This window comes from Berghia stephanieae, chromosome 2 (genome assembly GCF_034508935.2).
Source record: "Berghia stephanieae isolate SIO BIC M18660-M18661 chromosome 2, UCSD_Bste_1.3, whole genome shotgun sequence".
NCBI lineage: Eukaryota > Metazoa > Mollusca > Gastropoda > Nudibranchia > Aeolidiidae > Berghia > Berghia stephanieae.
In genome coordinates this window covers 104303496-104323202 of record NC_088361.1, presented here as the reverse complement: position 1 = coordinate 104323202, position 19707 = coordinate 104303496, and the positions used below count along the sequence as shown (strand labels likewise).

General features: G+C 39.0%; 2 protein-coding genes across 4 annotated transcripts in view; both read right to left on the bottom strand.

The window, feature by feature from the left end:
• Window positions 1-19707, bottom strand: part of LOC144966141 (large ribosomal subunit protein uL24m-like) — a 63131-nt gene that overhangs the window by 9045 nt on the left and 34379 nt on the right. Inside the window, exon 3 of the mRNA XM_078902256.1 lies at window positions 2663-2758. Coding sequence (XP_078758382.1) covers window positions 2663-2758 — 96 coding nt within the window. The remainder of the gene's footprint in view (window positions 1-2662; window positions 2759-19707) is intronic.
• Window positions 18931-19707, bottom strand: part of LOC144966140 (uncharacterized) — a 14532-nt gene continuing 13755 nt past the window's right edge. For all 3 annotated transcript variants that reach the window (XM_078902253.1, XM_078902254.1, XM_078902255.1), the window contains exon 2: window positions 18931-19707. This exon is cut by the window's right edge and continues 405 nt beyond it. In XM_078902253.1, the coding sequence (XP_078758379.1) occupies window positions 19057-19707 (651 nt within the window). In that variant the 3' untranslated portion in view covers window positions 18931-19056.

Sequence of the window (19707 nt, the reverse complement as noted above, 5' to 3'; positions counted from 1 at the left end):
TGTGGTCATGAAGGGGGTGTCTCTGGTCCATTTCCTGTTTGTATTTTTGTATTTGGGCATGAGTTTCCCTCCGGATGTGTGGTGGGGCTATTCCTGCTGCACGGTAGACCAGTGGTAATGGTGTTGCTCTCAGCTGGCCCGTTATGATCCGGCAGGCGTTGTTGAGCTCGGGGTCTAGCTTGAAGGCATGGCATGATCGGGCCCATACAGCTGAGCAGTACTCCGCAGTTGAGTAGCTGAGGGCCAATGCTGTGGTCCTTAGAGTTTTAGGGTCAGTTCCCCAGTTCGTGTTTGCCAGCTTTCCAAGGAGGGCATTACGCGTGGACACTTTTGCCTTGGTCTTCCTCACGTGTTCTCTGAAGGACAGAGTCCGATCAAGCGTCACTCCGAGGTACACTGGGTGGTAGTTGTACTCTAATGTCTGGCCATTCCACTTGATGTTAAGTTTTTTGTGGGCTTGGTGGTTGTTGAGGTGAAATGCACACACTTGTGTTTTCCCTGGGTTGGCGTTCAGTGAGTTTTTAGTGTAGTACTTTGTAAGGGTGTCTAGGGCATTTGTCAGTCTGCTCTCGATTGGTTGGAAGGACACATCCTGTGTTGCAAGGCATACGTCATCAGCATATATGAATCGGCGGATATTTGGGAACTCAGGCTGATCATTTGTATATATGTTGAAAAGTGTTGGAGCCAGCACTGATCCTTGGGGAAGACCATTCTTCTGGGTGCGCCACCTGCTCTTCCGGCCATCCATTTCAACAAAGAAGCGCCTGTTTTCGAGAAGTGACTGGATAATATTTACAATGTTCTTATTCTTTATCATTTTAGCCACTTTGAGGAGTAGGATCTTGTGATTCACTGTGTCATAGGCTGCAGTGAGGTCGACGAAGACTGTGAAAGTGACCTGTTTTGTCTCAAACCCATCTTCTATGAATTGTGTAAGGTTTAGAAGTTGACCACATGTTGACCGTCCTGGTCGGAATCCAGCCTGGTCTGGAGACAGTTGTTCATCTAGACTGGGTGACATGCGGGACATAACCATTCGCTCAAATAGCTTGTATGCGATGCACAGGAGGGAGATCAGGCGATAGCTTTTCTTGGATTTTGGATCTTTCCCCGGTTTCAGTAGGGCGACTACTCTTGCTTTCCTCCATGCACTTGGCAGCCTGTTTGTCCTTGTGCATACATTGAAGAGGTCCAATAGCCAGGATAGGGTTCTCGGGCCAAAGTGTTGAATCATCTCAGTTGTGATTCCATCCAGTCCAGATGCTTTTCCTGCCTTCAGATGGGACAAGGCCTCTAGTAGCTCCTCCAGGGTAAAAGAGTCAAGATGATCTTCACTATCCTTGAGGGCTTTGTCCATTTCACGTTTCAGGGCTTTTAGTTGGCCTCGTGCTTTCTTGGCTGGTTTCCCATTCAGTAGAAGCTGATGTGCTACTTGGTCAGGTGTTACTGCAGCCACTCTTGTCTGGGTATTTTTGTCATTATTCAGTTTTGAAATTGTAGTCCAGGCCTTTTTGCTGTTTAGGGTCATATTGGTGGAGGTTATTAATTCCTTCCATCTTTCTGATCTTTCATCGGCTATCATTGATGTGAGTTCTTCACCCAGTTCTAGGGTTTCTTCACTGAAAGGATCCACCTTGTATGATTCAATGTATCTTTCATATAGTTTCTTGCTTTCATCTTGGAGACATGGAATATAACTTTTTCGGCATCCTCTGGGGATGTTTTTCTTTGCAACTTTCCATATGAGTGTTCTAAAGTCGTCGTATCTCTGTGGGTCACTTTTTATATTGGTGATCTCGTTGTCTAAATCTTTAGTAAAGTTTTCCCAATTTGCTTTTCTAAAATTGAATCGTGGTATCGCATTTGATTCGAGGGCTTTAACAGCTGGTTTGATGGTGATGGTAATAGGTCTGTGTTGAGATTTCGGTATAGGCTCACCTACAGTCCTTTCAAAGTTTGAAAAGTGTTGAGAGGATATGAATGCCAGGTCCGGATTGTAACCTTTCTTCCACCGGGCACTCATAAAGGTTTTCTTGTCTTTGGGGTTATGGAGGATTGTGAGGTCATTGCCGGCCGCCCATTCCTCAACAGCATCTCCGTCAACGTTATTTTGCTCATATCCCCATATAGTGTTATACTACTACTACTACTACTACTATTACTACTACTACTACTACTACTACTACTACTACTATTACTACTACTACTATTACTACTACTACTATTACTACTACTACTACTACTACTACTACTACTACTACTACTACTACTATTACTACTACTACTATTACTACTACTACTACTACTACTACTACTACTACTACTACTACTACTACTACTACTACTACTACTACCACTACTACCACTACTACTACTACTACTACCACTACTACCACTACTACCACTACTACTACTACTACTACCACTACTACTACTACTACTACTACCACTACTACTACTACTACTACTACTACTACTACCACTACTACCACTACTACTACTATTGCTGCTGCTGATACTATTTCAAAACATAAAGGACCCACAAACAAACAAACAAAAAGTACTGAAAAGCACGAGGAACTGACTCAAGTAATTCAAAGTATCATGCTATTGTGACTGAGATTAGGTTGGGAGAGGGAAGGGGGGGGGGGGCGCTTACACAATTGAGTCCTTCAACATAACACCAGTTCCGTTCCTTGATGATGCTACACACCACGCCCTGTTTTCCTTCATCGATGCCTTTCAGAATCTGTACCTGGAAGATTAATTTAATACCAAAGATTATTTATTAAATAACTGACATAAGATTGTTTTGTTTTTAAGGGTTTTACGGCGCTTACAACACATAAAGGACATATCAACGCCAGTAAAAAGGAATAAAATGGGATAGTAAAAATTTAGGGGCAGCGCGGCTCAGCGGTAATGTCTTTGCTTCGTACTCGAAAGGTACAGAGTTAGATCACCCGACGCTCACTGTGTGGCCTTGAGCAATTTACCTCGCCCTAGCTTAATTTGCGGCGCTGCACTGCAGCTGACGCATGGGTTACCACAGTCTTCCCCTTGGTATAGACCCTAGAGACAAATATATTTTTTAAATTTATTCTAGAATAGCAATTAAAGCACCCAAGAAAAAGTAAGACGAAGGGGAATTGGTTCAAATATGAAACAGATGTAGATTCCAAGAGCACACCATCAAAGTACGTAGTTTGAGATCACCCAAAAGTCTCATCCAGACACCAGCACAGGTCCCTACTAAGAGGAATACACTCAAATGTTTACAAATCATATATAATACGTCAAAACAATACAGTGCATTACAGTAACAGAGACATGATTTACAAGGAACAAAATATCTCCCAAAACTCTAACTATACATTTGACTGTTTCCCTCCTAGCCAGGGTGTCCGGCCAGGGCCTGGACAAAACCAAGTCATCTCATTCTAAGAAAGAAACAGAAAACAGATATAGGAGGATAGAGGACACAGTAAGTGCTTCCCTGCCGACTATGGGAGATCAGGAGTACCATCCAGCGTTGTAAGGTTGATAATAAAATAAATAAAATAAAATTCCCTTTATTCATCCCATATGGGAAATATGTCTCTAGGGTCTATTCCAAGGGAATTAAAGGTCACAGTCAACGTGTCTATTTAAAAAAAAAAATAATAGAATGACAAATGGATAAAATATATGACGTAAATCCTAGCAGGAGGAATCTAACCTTGTACTCAACCTCAGTTAGAAAAAAACCCAAAGCGAATGCTGATAAGGAATCGTCACCAAAATACTATAGAGAGGTCCTGGTTCAGGGTAGTTGCTATTGATGTTGGTGATCTCCCTACATATTTATTGTTGCCATGAAGGAAATATTCTGTCATTGCAGTTTGGGCTGGAATGCTATCTTCTCGACGTAAGATGTGATCAAATAGGGAATGGGATTAGCGGAAGAGTAGCGTCCCTTGATTGGACGTCACCTTACGGAGAGAACGTCAATTTTGTTTTGAAGTGTCTCAAGCCGCTTTCGCCGGAAGCGAGGACGAGAGGCGCATGCGCACAACCAACATGACGTTCTCTCTCTAATAACTTTTCTGCCGGTGACGTCACAGACTATGGGTGACGTCCAATGAAGGGACGCTACTCTTCCGCTAATCTCATTCCCTATAGCCTCCATCGCTGTTCTTTTAATATTGTACTCAAGCGTTGGACCCTTAGACCTCTTAGACGCTAAGACGGTTTTTTAATACAAAAATTAAGAGGCTCAGATAGACGATATTTAAAGGTAACATAAAATCGCTCATAGAATAAAACGTTCAATTCTGACTAAATCCCTCGTGGATTTCTTTTTATTTTTTTAATTGAGCTTTATATAGCGCAATATCCACCTAATGTGCTCAAAGCGCTTTACAAAGGGTCCCTGGTCAACAGCAACATTTAACATGTAGGACGGGACATGACGCCTGTTAGACGATAGTACAATTTTTCGGACAAAGACAACGCTGTTAACGGCCAGGTACTCATTTTACACCTGAGTACGGTGAGAGAATGTGAGTAAAGAGCCTTTTCGAAGGACTCAACTATGCGCCGAGCGCGAGGCTCGAACCCGGGACCTTCCGATCCGAAAGCGAGTGTGATACCACTCGACCACATAGCCGCACAAAGGGGCTCCAGCACAGAATGTGGACGTAGCTAAGCCGTCTCATTAAATATCAAGGACCGAAACAGCAAGAAATGGACAAAAGATATATAGTGAGAAAAGATACAGTACGCCCCCCCCCCTCCCCTCCTTCCATCCCCCCCCCCCTCCTCTCCTTCCATCCCCACCACGCGAACCTCCCAACGAGATCAAAGTAGTAAGCAACCAATCAAACGTTTCTTTGTAGTTTTAAAAAAAATCTATAGGGAATGAGATTAGCGGAAGAGTAGCATCCCTTGATTGGACGTCACCCATAGTCTGTAACGTCAAGTTATTAGAGAGAAAACGTCATGTTGGCTGTGCGCATGCGTCTCTCGTGCTCGCTTCCGGTGAAAGCGGCTTGAGACACTTCAAAACCAAATTGACGTTCTCTCTGTAAGGTGACTTCCAATCAAGGGACGCTAATCTCATTCCCAATTAGGTTTTTGATGTGTAAATGTAGGGTGTAATTTCGTTCCTTGAAGCTGTTTGTTTTGTATTTAAGGGTTTTACGGCGTTTGCGACACATCTGGGTCATTTCAGCGCCAGTAAAAAGGAAGAAAATGGGATAGTCAAAAGAGTTGTATATTTACAATTGAAAGCAGACGAGAAAAAGTAAAACAAAAAGAGAAGGGTTCAAACAGGGAACAGACGAAGATTCAAAGTCAATCAAAGAGCACACAATACATCAGTGTACTTAGTTTGAGATCACCTAAAAGTCTCATCCAGACACAAACACGGGTCCCCACTAAGACTAAGAGGAACACACTCAAATGTTTAAAGACGAATATATATATATATATATATATATATATATATATATATATATATATATATATATATATATATATATATATATATATATATATATATATATATATATTGTCACTCACATTACAAGGCCGAGGCATTCGTTTCTGTGAACGTCTCGGCCATATAATGTGAGTGACAATTTATATTTTATATTAGCTCTAACCATCATTATCGAGCACTTTCGTACCTACGAGTACCCACCAACACTCATATATATAAATATATATATATATATGGGGGGGGGGGGGCGAAGTGGCCGAGTGGTTAAGGCATTGCACTATGACCCGGGTTCGAGGCCCGCTTCAGGCACTTTCGTTTTTTCCCTTGAGCAAGATTATTAAACCCCAATTTGCTCATTTGGACAACATGGGTGATTCCTGTTGACATCAGACATCTTGTTTGATGAGTTATCTATATTCCTTCGTGGAATGCCTAGGCGACGATATCCTATGATGTCGTGGCGGAATTTTTTATAAATATATTATATATACATTGTTTGTTTTAAATTTTATGTATCTATTTATTTTAAATAATAATGTAACAGTACATAACAGAGAGATGATTTACAAGGGGAAACAAAAGCATCTCCTAAAATGATTTGTTACCACAGTGGCTTGGTCGTGGTTCATGGACCAGCGGTGTTTTTTTAAAGGGTTTTACAGCGCTTGCAACACATTGAGGTCATATCAGCACAAGTAAAAAGGAAAAAAATGGGATAGTAAAAAGTTCTAGAATTCTTGGAGAATTACAATTAAAGCACCCAAGAAAAGGTAAGACAAAGGGGAATTGGTTCAAATAGGGAACAGAGGTAGATTCCAAGAGCACACTATCAAAGTACTTAGTCTGAGATCACCTAAAAGTCTCATCCAGACACCAGCACAGGTACCCACTAAGAAGAATACAATCAAATGTTTACAAATAAAATATATATAATACATAACACAGTGCATAACAGAGAGATGACTTACAAGGGAAAAAAATCATCTCCCAAAATTAACTATACATTTGACTGTTTCCCACCCAGCCAGGGTATCCGGCAAGAGCCAGGACAAAACCAAGTAATCTCATTCCAAGACAAAGACAGAAAGCATGTTGGAAAACAGACATAGGGGGATAGAAGACACAGTAGGTACCTCCCTGCCCACTATGGGAGGTCAGCAACCCCACCAAGGTCGTGGTTCATGGACCAGCGGTGTCGAGTCGTGTCACAAAAGTCAAGCAACATTAAGTTTGTTTGGTGCCGGGAAGGAGACCATGATCGAGTGAAATTATGGTCCTGACAGTGTTTCCTTGGGCAAGGCACTTAACACACAAACTACCCCACTCGACCCTTAAATATTACATGTCGTCAAATAAATTTAAAAAGTTTTCGCTTCCGCCACGACATTATAATATATCGTCACACAGGCATTCCACGAAGGAATATAGATAACTCATCAAACAAGATGTCTGACGTCAACAGGAATCACCCATGTTGTCCGAGGAAGCAAATTGTTTTTGTTTTGTTTTTAAGGGTTTTACGGCGCTTGCAACACATTAAGGTCATATCAGCGCCAGTAAAAAGGGAAAAATGGGATAGTAAAAAGTACTAGAATTACAATTAAAGCATCCAAGAATAAGGCAGACAAAGGGGAATTGGTTCAAAAGAGAACAGATGTAGATTCCAAGAGCACACTATCAGTGTACTTAAATTGAGGCCACCTCAAAGTCTCATCCAGACACAAGCACAGGTCCCCACTAAGAGGAACACACTCAAATGTTTACAAATGATATATAATACATAAATAAAACATAATACAGTGCATAACAGAGAGATGATTTACAAGGAAAAAAAATATCATCTCCCAAAACTAACTATACATTTGACTGTTTCCCTCCCAGCCAAGGTATCCGGCCGGGGCCAGGACAAAACAAAGTAATCTCATTCCAAGACGAAGACAGAAAGCATGTTGGAAAACAGACATAGGGGGATAGAAGACATAGTATGTACCTCTGGGAGGTCAGGATCCCCACCCAGAAGGAAGCAAATTGGGGGTTAATAATCTTGCCCCCCCCCCCCCCCCCAAAAAAAAAAAAAAGAAAGAACTAAAGTTCCTAAAGCGGGACTCGAACCCGGGACCTTCCGGGTCACAGTGCAATGCCTTAACCACTCGGCCACTTCGCTCCCCTTATTAAATAAAACAAGACACACGAGTCAGGATTGAAGAAAAAAATGACATTTATTTTACACAAAAACAAACTGTGTTTTTTTTTTTTTTTTTTTTTTTTTTCCAAAACTGATAAAGTCAGACAACAACACTACATCGACTGTCTCGAGAAGCAAATAATATACAGACATGGCACAAATCTAACACACTGCTTCGAGCTGGTAATAGTTTCAACAACGTCCGTCGCGACAGTACCAAGTTAACTCAGTGCTGATGGTTACAAAAAGTGAAAAAGTAGGAAAATGTTGAACGATTGCCTTTAAGCCCCATTTTTACTGCACGAAACCCAACTTTTAGAGTAATTGAGATGATAGACTATCATTGATACTCTAGCTAACTTCTGGAGAGTGGGAAACTGCACCTGTGTTCCACCACACATCAACTCTCTCATTGCTAGCACATTGTTTCGAGAAAATGTGATTTTTAAAAGGAGGAAATTCCTCCTCTGGACTCCAAAATCGCGGATTTCCGCGGATCCGAGGAAAACCATCAGCACTGTTAACGGTGACGTTTCCCGAACCTAAACGACCGACGAACCACGAGGAAGAAAACCAGGATCTTTCCTCAGTCCTCAAACGTCGCCCCACCCCCCACGACGTCCGGTGCGGCGACGACTGGGGAAAGATCCTGGTTTTCTACTTCGAAGAAACGTAACCGTTAACTTGGTAATACCATATATTATTGAAGGGAGCAGTCACAAATACAGACATAGTTATTATATGATTGAGAAGCCATGTAAAATGATCGACAGTTTCTTGGAGAGAATTATTTATTTATTTATTTATTTATTTATTTATTTATTTATTCTCACCTCGTTTTTTTTTTACACATTCTCCAACAGAAAGTGTAAAATAAAAAGTGAGAATAAATAAATAAATAAAGAAAGAAATAAAGAGGTAGTTATTAGAAATGTATATATATATATACACGAAGCCCTATGCAGGAAACTACTGTAGGTATGCAAGTACCCTAAGTATGTATGATATGGTACATTACATGTGTTAGCAATTATACAATGATATCATTTCTCTCTCTCTCTCTCTCTCTCTCTCTCTCTCTCTCTCTCTCTCTCTCTCTCACACACACACACACACACACACACACACACACCAAAAACAATGTATGACAAATGCGTTATAATGATAAGGTGAAAAGTTGGGGATAGAATAATAACACTACCACTATACATGGGAAATTGCAATTATATCTCAGTTTCCATCATAAAATAAAACAAAATATAACACAACAAAAATCAACAACAATAACAACAACAACAACAACAACAACAACAAAAAAAAAAGAGAAGAAAAAAAAGAAAAAGAAAAAGGAACGGAATCCCACAAGGAAACGCTGGATTTGTATAATATAATAATACATATAAATATCAAATATATATAACAAAGAACATAAAAACAATATCAACGCTACTGGCCTATAATGTAAGCATCGTTAGAGAAAAAACAAAACAAAACAAAACAAAACAAACAAGCAAAAAAAAAAACAAAAAACAAATCATGATAATATATATTTTTTAAAAATTGCATGGTTTCAAAAGTTATAACATACCAATATCACACAAGCAACAAAACAGTAAAGTCGACAATTAAAAAAAAAAAAAAAAAAAAAACAAAAAACAAACTAGCGGGTGGTTGTGGATAGAGAAACGAATAAACATGGTTATAACAAGACGATGGCTATTTATTCATATGAACCAACCCTAAATGAATTAATGGGGTAAAAAAAAAAATTAAGAAAAAAAATTGTGCGGGTTTTTTTTCCCTACGAAGTCTGTAGTAGTAGAGCTGTTGCTGTAAACTGGCTAAAAACACATTTTATTTTATTTCCCACTTTGGCCATAAAACTTTAATTTCACATACATAAGTAATATTGATGGATAAGAATGACGCCCAACTTTTTTGTTTGTTAAAAATATTAAAAAAAAAAAAACAAGTCTTAAACAATTGGAAGTCTCGGGTTTGAAACGTTGATAAAATCTGGGATCGTCTTGGTATGTCAATAAAATCGAATTATTATGTTATGCTAAATAAATTTCTGGCCAAAATGAAGAAAAACAAAAAACAAATGTGTTATCTCATGCACAGGAATACGAGCAAAAAGTCATGTACAGAAATGAATAGAACGGCTTCAAATAAAAATAAAAAATAAATAAAATTTAAAAAAAAATATAAATAAATAAATAATGTTTAAAAGATAAAAAAAGAAAGAAAGAAAAAAAAAGAACAAAACACTGAACATGTAATGTTTCGGGTTCAAAACCCTTCTCCAACCAACACCAACAAGAACAGGTACTACGTCTTAACTGTTTCTGATATCGGCTGAAGAAGGGCTTTGGGCCCGAAGCGTTCCATGTTCGGTATTAAGTTCTAAAATATATTATCATTATTATTATTATCATTATTATAAACCGTCCTATCATATTCATTTATTTTTTTTGGTAGATGACTTTGGACAGTCTCCACAACTTCTAGCGACTTAGTGTTGAAGTTATAAAATAGAATAAATTCGTGCACTGATTCAGAACGATTTCAGTTTCCATCTTTGGTTTGAGGTAGATAGTAATAGTAGTGGTAGCTAACAACAAAGAACACCCAATAAAAAACCGTGCATTTTTATTGATTGATTGAGCCACCAATAACAAAAAAATACCATGGACTAGAAGCTTCGATTTCATTTACCTGGACAAATGATGGGAGACCTTCCATTCCAAGTATTCTTGTTCTAGCAGGGGGTTTGGGAAGGGGGGGGGGGGGGGGCTTTTTTTTAAGTCTCCCCCCTCCCAAACCCCCTACTAGAAGTTCTAGTGTAGGGGGTTTGGGAGGGGGGAGATTAAAAAAAAAAAAAAAAAGTTTCCCCGCTCCCAAACCCCCTACTAGAACAAGAATACTTGGGATGTAGTAGCTTATGGAAGGTCTCCCCAAATGATTGTTTTTGTTTGTTTTTAAGGGTTTTACGGCGCTTGCAACACGTTTAGATTAAATCAGCGCCAGTAAAAAGAAGAAGATAGGATAGATGACACGGGCGTTTCGCGGCCAACACACGACGACTGAAACACTGTAGTAAAGGCGGCTGGCAGATGGGAAGACAGATAGATAATGTGGACGTTTCGGGTTTCCTCTTTGTCAACCAAATACGATGACTGAATCACTATAAAGACGAATTAAATAATAATAATAATAATAATAATATAATAATAATAATAATAATAATAATAATAATAATAATAATAATAATAATAATAATAATAATAATAATAATAATAATAATAATAATAATAATAATAATAATAATAATAATAAATGAGAGAAAATATCTCATTCAATTTTAGTTTCGCATTCATCGGGTTTTGTTGACGAAGGGGAAACTCTAAACGTCCGCAGCATCTGTCTTCGTGTCCGCCATTCGTCGTTCGTGTTTTGTTGGCAAAGGGGAAACCCGAAACGTCTGCATTCGTAAATCAAACCGAATCTTCTATTCCATTTTACCATTATTATTTCTATTTATTTCTCGGAGCTTCAAAGCAGCAACATCTGCATTATTATAATTAATTAATCAATTAATGAATTAATGAATTGAGCCGTGGATTATGCTCTAGACATTGATAGTAACGACGGAATCGAAACGGCCACTAATCCATAAACAAACACTCAATCACTTGGGCATGATTGGTATCTATTGAATGTCTTGGTTTCGACCTGTACAACCGGGATACCCATCCTTGAGTCCGCTTTCAACCTACTCGACCACGTTAGTGCTCTGTGTGTGTATGTTATAGATAGTGTGCTGTGTGTATGTTATAGATAGTATGCTGTGTGTGTTATATATAGTGTGCTGTGTGTGTGTTATAGATAGTGTGCTGTGTGTGTTATAGATAGTGTGCTGTGTGTGTGTGTTATAGATAGTGTGTGTGTGTATGTTATAGATAGTGTGCTGTGTGTGTTATATATAGTGTGCTGTGTGTGTGTTATAGATAGTGTGCTGTGTGTGTGTTATAGATAGTGTGTGTGTATGTTATAGATAGTGTGCTGTGTGTATGTTATAGATAGTGTGCTGTGCGTATGTTATAGATAGTGTGCTGTGTGTATGTTATAGATAGTGTGCTGTGTGTATGTTATAGATAGTGTGCTGTGTGTATGTTATAGATAGTGTGCTGTGTGTGTGTTATAGATAGTGTGCTGTGTGTGTGTATGTTATAGATAGTGTGCTGTGTGTATGTTATAGATAGTGTGCTGTGTGTATGTTATAGATAGTGTGCTCTGTGTATGTTATAGATAGTGTGCTGTGTGTATGTTATAGATAGTGTGCTGTGTGTATGTTATAGATAGTGTGCTGTGTGTATGTTATAGATAGTGTGCTGTGTATGTTATAGATAGTGTGTATGTTATAGATAGTGTGCTGTGTGTATGTTATAGATAGTGTGCTGTGTGTATGTTATAGATAGTGTGCTGTGTGTATGTTATAGACAGTGTGCTGTGTGTATGTTATAGATAGTGTGCTCTGTGTATGTTATAGATAGTGTGCTGTGTAACAACTAACAAACTGTGCTTGTGTATAAGTGTGTATAACTCATGTGTACGTGAGCGTAGGTACGGGCAGTAAATTTTTGTGAGAGTGTAGCTGTCTAATCTAGGTAACTACCCAACGAATATCAATAATTTACAACCCCCTCTGATCCCAAGAAAAAATAATTATATTTCAAGCACCGTCTAAAAAATGTCTGTCATATTTCTTTTCATTTGACTACCCTGATTTCTTTACCTACAACTACCATCTTCATTTATTAATTCTTCATTTTACAAGAATTTAGGATTTTACAAGAACTAAAAAAAAAAATTATTTAAAAAGTTTTCAACGATTAAATTTCAATTTCAGATTAAAGGGTAGATAACCTTTCAAACATATCGACTCTATTTTATCTTTTTCTTCAATCATAATATCCACGCTTCCCACCTCTCTTCCCTTCACTTATTTTCATTTGGTACTAACCCGTGTTCTACGTTCTACAAAATCCCCATCAAGAAATTAACGTTTTTATATGATAGATAAAATTCGAACTATAGAATTGACGTCGCTCAACTCTATGTGTGTCATTATCGTTCTCAACCCGCCAAGTTTGAGTGATTAGCTCTCACTGAAGCCTCTCCAACAGACTATTAACGGATATAAATAGATTTTGTGCACTGGTATGATTTGATCTGGCGGTAAGGATTAATTACATTTAAATACATCGCATCAATTATTATTTTTTTCTCTTGACCATGGAAGTGAATGTTAAGTGTACATTATGTGTGTGTGTGTGTGTGTGTCTTTGAGTGAGTGTTTGTGAGTGTGTGTGTGTGTGTGTGTCTTTGAGTGTTTGTGAGTGTGTGTGTGTGTCTTTGAGTGAGTGTTTGTGAGTGTGTGTGTAGAGCACTTGGTGGCCAGCGGCTGAACTGCGGCGCCGTTTAAGGCCATGAATAAAAACAAAAGAAAACACAATAGGTGTCAAAGCGACGCGTTGTAATGCTGTCGTAATAATAATAATATCTAGTTTGATTCGCGGTTTCTTCTCCAGTTACATAAGGGATGCCATTCCATAATTACTTGTTCTAAAGACATTTAAACAAAATTATTATCTTTAATTTCGAACCAAAACAAATAAATAAATAGCTAAATCAGTTCCAAAAACACGCCATAATAAAACAGATTCCTTACAATTGTGGCGAACCGGTATTATTCCGGGGTGATCCAGATTCATGGAAAAAAAAAAACAAACCCAAACACTAATGAAGTGACATTTAAGTCAAAATGTCCAGAAATGCTACATTTCCATTTTTGTCGCTATAAACAATTACATTGCAGAGCGGAATAATATATCGACAACAGTTATATCGACATCACGCTTATATCGACATTTTAGCGCGATTCCGACGATGTCGATATATCCGTTTCTCGACTGTACATCTATAATGTAGTCGTCAACAATGTAAATTTCACTCCTACAAATTCAATTTACAGTATCTGGTTGTCCTTCAGAAGAATTGGACCCCCCGCCATGGAGCCGGAGTTTATCCCGGTTCCTATAGCGTGACAAGGACAATATCAATGGCATGTTATCCTTTGGATAGGGCGCTAGTCTATCGCAAAGTACTCCCCGCCAAATCTAACAGACTCGGCTACCCATTCACAGCTGTGTGGACAGCAAGGCGCGGGGGGGGGGGTGGTCAGAAAATAATTTCGACTGCACCGGGGCTCGATCTTGGACCCCCTTTAGTATCTAGACCACCCAGAAATTATACCGTTTCAAGGCAGTCGGTCACAATTTGTATAATTCAAATTTAAACCAAAAAAAGAAAAAAAAAAAAAAGAAAAGAAATTATTTGAACAGTTCATGTATATATACTTTAGGTGGCATGGATTATGAAAGGACATCCCTTATTTAACGGTAAAACCAACACAACAAAGTCACTCGGGTGGAAATACTAAAAACAGTGAAAACCTCTCAACACTATAACAAGACTATAACAACAAACCGTACAGATCCCTCTACACTTGATACGTCTCTTTATTATTATTACGTATTATTATTGTTCTCAGACTAGATAACTGGACTTTTCCCCGAGTACATTATCCTTCTAAATTAATTTAGCAAAAAAGTTGTGTATCGATGGTCGGCGCATCAAACCTCTGAAGTCCGGATTTTCACGATCGGCGCATCAAACCTCTGAAGTCCGGATTTTCACGATCAGCGCATCAAACCTCTGAAGTCCGGATTTTCACGATCGGCGCATCAAACCTCTGACGTCCGGATTTTCACGATCGGCGCATCAAACCTCTGAAGTCCGGATTTTCACGATCGGCGCATCAAACCTCTGAAGTCCAGATTTTCACGATCGGCGCATCAAACCTCTGACGTCCGGATTTTCACGATCGGCGCATCAAACCTCTAAAGTCCGGATTTTCACGATCGGCGGATCAAACTCTACTAAAGTCCGGATTTTCACTATAGGAGCATCAAACCTCTGAAGTCTACGAGTTTTGCGCACCATGTTTTATCTAATTTTGGGCGGAATCCTTCGACCATCGATATAGATATTAGAGGTAAATTCAAAACGTTTACGCCAAAATTGTACCCATATTTTTGTTTTCTGTTTCACATGAAAAAAAAAAGAAAGCTGAACGTGTTACAAGAAGAAATTAAATATACATCTGCCTAGATGTTCAACAGAGGAAAAAATCCATTCAGATATTTAAGACGATAATATTTTCGTATCCTTATTCAAGTCATGGTGGAGTCAGAGTGGAAAATAACAAACATAAGAATTCAGTCGCACTCCAAACAAAGAAAAAAATAAAATTAAGAAGAAAAAAAAAGATTTTGGCCAGAAAACTCATCTTCAAATATCGATTTATAAAAATGACTCTCACCTTTGTCAAAAAGCTCTCAAACCTGGGACTTCCAAAAAAAATGTTTTCAAGAGAGTCCCAGATTTGACAGTTTTTTGACGAGACGAGAGTCAATCAATTTAATCGATAAATAGAATTTGAAGGGGGAGGTGTTTTCTGACCAAATTTTTTTTTAAACGTTCAATAATTTTATTATTTTTCTTTCTTCAGAATTCGGCAGAATTGGAATAACATGCAATATAGAAAAATAACAACAAAAACAACAAAGCATGAGAATAACAAAAAGTATGTGAGATTGAATAAGCATGTAATATTATTATTATTGGCGATAATAAGGATTATAACACTGCCTCACAATGACAAAACACGTTCATTTTCATTTTGGTCGGTCAGAAAGCATTGAGACTTACAATACAGACGATTATTTAAGGGACAAACGTGCTCAAAGCGCTTCACAAAAAGGGTCCCTGACCAACAGCAGCACTTAACATGTAATACGAGACATGACGTCTGTTGGTCTTCCGAAAGAGACAATGCTGTTAACGGCCAGGTACTCATTTTACACCTGAGTACGGTGATAGAATGTGAGTAAAGAGCCTTTTCCAAAGACTCAACTATGCGCCGAGCGAGCGAGGCTCGAACCCAGGACCTTCCGATCCGAAAGTGAGTGTCATACCAGAAGACCACATAGGACGCTCGTCTAGGGGGAAACGTATTCTGTGGGGCTACTGTACAAGCTATATGGGACTATTGGTTCATCTAAATCAATCAACGAAGAAAACATTGTTTGTTTGGGGTTTTTTGTTTGTTTTGTTTTTTGTGGGGGGGGGGGGGGGGGGGGGGGGGCAAAATGAAAAAAACGTGTTTTACCAGGTGTGCGGTAGGATATGGAAAAACAGAGAGCTGCCGTGAGAGCCGATAGGGGGAGGGGGGAGGGGAGGAGAAAGGCGGGCACAGTCTGCCACTGTTGGCTGAGGTGTGTAGACGACGGGCCTCTCCGTTAGAAGACTAGAGGATTGGAACAAGTGGACGTATACCTATAGACAGGTCTGATAACCCGAATTGTTATGAGTTTCGTTGTTGTCGTGAACAACAAGAAAAAAAAAATAATAAAAACAACGTTGTTTTTGTTCGCTAGTTTTTAAGGGTTTTACGGCGCTTGATACACATTAAGGTCATGTCAGCGCCAGTAAAAAGGAAGAAAATGGGATAGTAAAAAGTTCCAGAATAACAATTAAAGCACCTAAGAACCAAGAAAAGGTAAGAAAAAGGGGAATTGGTTCAACTAGGAAACCGATGTAGATTCCAAGCGCACACTATCGAAGTACTTAGTTTGAGATCACCTAAAAGTCTCATCCAGACACTAGCACGGGTCCTCACTAATAGGAACACACTCAAATGTTTACAACTCAAATATGATATGTAAATAAAACATAATATAGTGTTTAACAGAGAAATTATTTAGATGACAAAAAAATATCATCTCCCAAAACTCTAATATTTGACTGTCTCCCTCCCAGCTAGGGTATCCGGACAGGGCCAGGACAAAACCAATTAATCTCACCCCAAGACAAAGACAGAAAACATGATGGAAAACAGATATCGGGGGATAGAAGACACAGTAAGTATCGTCACTTACTGCCCATTATGGGCGGTCAGGAACCCCACCCAGAAAAAAAAAAAAAAAACAACCCAAAAAACAACTTTCAAAACTTGGCTAAATAGCGTCGATAAAAACAACGACCTTAAAACAAGCCCGAGAATCAATAGCGCTAAGTTATCAGATCATCAGCGATAACCAGACCTGTAAATATGTGTACGTCGGGAAAAGATCGTTGTCAACGAAATCAACAAAGCCTGTGTAGTGGAATCATCCTATAGATCAATACCAGGGACGAATAAACACAGAACAGAACGTAAAGCACCGAGAGACGGACTAATATTTCGAGAATATGTCAAAACTTTTGTCATGTTAAGAAAAAAAAATGTTGTATTATTAAATCTGTCGTAATCTGATGATAAATTTTGTCCAGAAAACTCTAACTTCAAATATCGATCGATTTAAATGACCCACATCTTGCCCAAAAACTCTCAAACTTAGGAATTCCTTAAAAGTCCGTCCCAGGTTTCAGAATTTTTGGATAGATGATAAGGGTCATTTCAATGAATCGATACTTGAACGACGACCTTTCTGGATAAAAATTTTTTAATGTGTTTATTTTCCGGGTTTTTTTGTTTTTTTTTGTTGTTTTTTTTTTGGTGTGTTCTTTGGGGGGGGGGGGTGAGCATTATGAACAGACATGGATCAAAAACAACGTGCATATATTTCCAGGTCTGATAATCAAACGGAATTATGGGATTGTTTTAAACATTGCTGTTGTCATGGATTGATTGATCTTATTTCGAGAAGGTTCGAGATTATTTCCATCACAACAACAACAAGACCATAATGATGTTGGGCTATCAGACCTGTAAATAAGGTATACGTTGATCAAAAACACACGAGACGCCGCCCCAGGCATGCATAGTGACAAAAGCAAAGTGGTAAGACTCTCACTCAATGGCTGACAGATCTTACAATAAATGAACATTGAAAAGTTAATCATAACAATAACAAATAACAATAACAATAACAACAAAATCATCGCCACAATTTAATACGTTGTAATACAAAAATCATCACTGTCGATTTGATTTCGCCGACATTTTGCCATTTTGACAGCCACCTTTTGGGAAGGACGTGGAGAAGAAAACTCCAGAATCCAGACCTTTTACATTATATAATATAATATTAGACAATATCGCTGTTATAATTTAGTAGACAAACTTTATACCCCCTTCAAATCCCCCCCCCTCTCTCTCTCTCTCTCTCTCTCTCTCTCTCTCTCTCTCTCTCTCTCTCTCTCTCTCTCTCTCTCTCTCTCTCTCTTTCTTTCGTTCTCTCTCTCACTCTTTTCTTTTCTCTCTCTCTCTCTATCTCTCACCTCTTTCCATATCTATCTATCTATCTATCTATCTATCTATCTATCTATCTATCTATCTATCTATCTATCTATCTATCTATCTATCTATCTATCTATCTATCTATCCAAATATCTATCTATCTATCTATCTATCTATCTATCTATCCAAATATCTATCTATCTTTCTATGTTAGAGAGGAATTAGTTGAATCACATAGCATGCTCGATAGCTTTTTTGTGTGTGCAATAATCTATCTATCGAGCTAGCTATTTATCTATTTATAGATCTTTAAATAGAACTAAACTAACATTATCACACACTAACTAGACCAATAATATCATGTCAAAACGTGATGACTACAAACAAAGGTCATAACAACGATAATAATAAGGACGATGATGACGACGATAGCAATGGAGATGAGTATCCCAGATGTCCTACCGACTTCTGTTCATTTACGGGTGGATCGCACTTTGTTTCTTAATGTCATTGTTCACTATCTATCGTCAGCATTATTTCTATTGCCAAACTGTTCACTGTTAGTATAACGACTATGAACAACAAAATAATCGGATCATTGCTTCACAATCAAAGAGCAATAAACATACTTTTAGTAAATTAAAGTAATTTATAATTATGCTTTATGAGACCGAAAAATAAAATATGATGGAAAAAAATAAAAAAGAGGGGGAATAAGATTAGGGAGGAAGAAAAGGAAGAAAAATGTTGTGGTTGGTTTGAATTAAAAAAGAATGTGAGAGAAATAGAGAAAGACAGGTGGGGGGTGGGGGGGGGGGGGGGGGAGGTGGGGGAGGGGGGGGGGGGGGGGGGGGGGGAAGAGAGATAGAGAGAAAGAGAGAGGGGGGGGGGGGTAAGAGGTAAATATTGAGTTTAAAAGTTAACATCTAACTCTTCTAAAAAGACATTTCAAGCACTCTTTAAATGACCTCATGATCTGAGACACCAATCGAACTAAATAGTAAGTTATCGAGGAGATTATTCAAATTCGGGATGGTCTGGGTAGGTACATCCAAAACGCCTGATGACCGTGTTCGCAGCGTAGGTGCCGCATCGTAAACAATCTGACAGAGGCTTGCCCTGGACGAGCTGTGACAGGAATCCCCCGACAAACGCGTCCCCGCAACCATTCGTGTCCTTGATCTCGGCGGGGTCAACGGGCACCACTGCAATTTCTTTCACCTCCCCGTCCGACGCCAAAATGGTTGACTTCTTCCCTCTGGTGACGATGGCTACCCGGGGGCGAGAAGGATTCGCCTTGGGCAGTTGCGAAATTTTCAACGCGATCTCTTTCAAATCAGAGGTACCGAAGCCGACGCACTTGGAGAACTCCGCAACTTCGTCTTCATTGCCGAACAAAACGTCCACGTGTTTCATCAAGTCCAGCTTCGAATCGGCGAAAAACTTGCAAAGAAACGTGGCGTGTAGGTTGGTGACGACGGTTTTCTTGTGTTCTGTACTGTGCTGAGCAACTTCCAAGATCGCCTCGGGACTAACTGACAAGAGAAAGCCTCCAAGATAGTAAAACCTAGCTTGCTCCACCAACGTCCAATTTTCGGGCTGCTTCAAAAACTCGACACAGAACTTCTCAGCAGCTCCTAGCTCTGTCAGCAGAGACCTGTCTTCCCC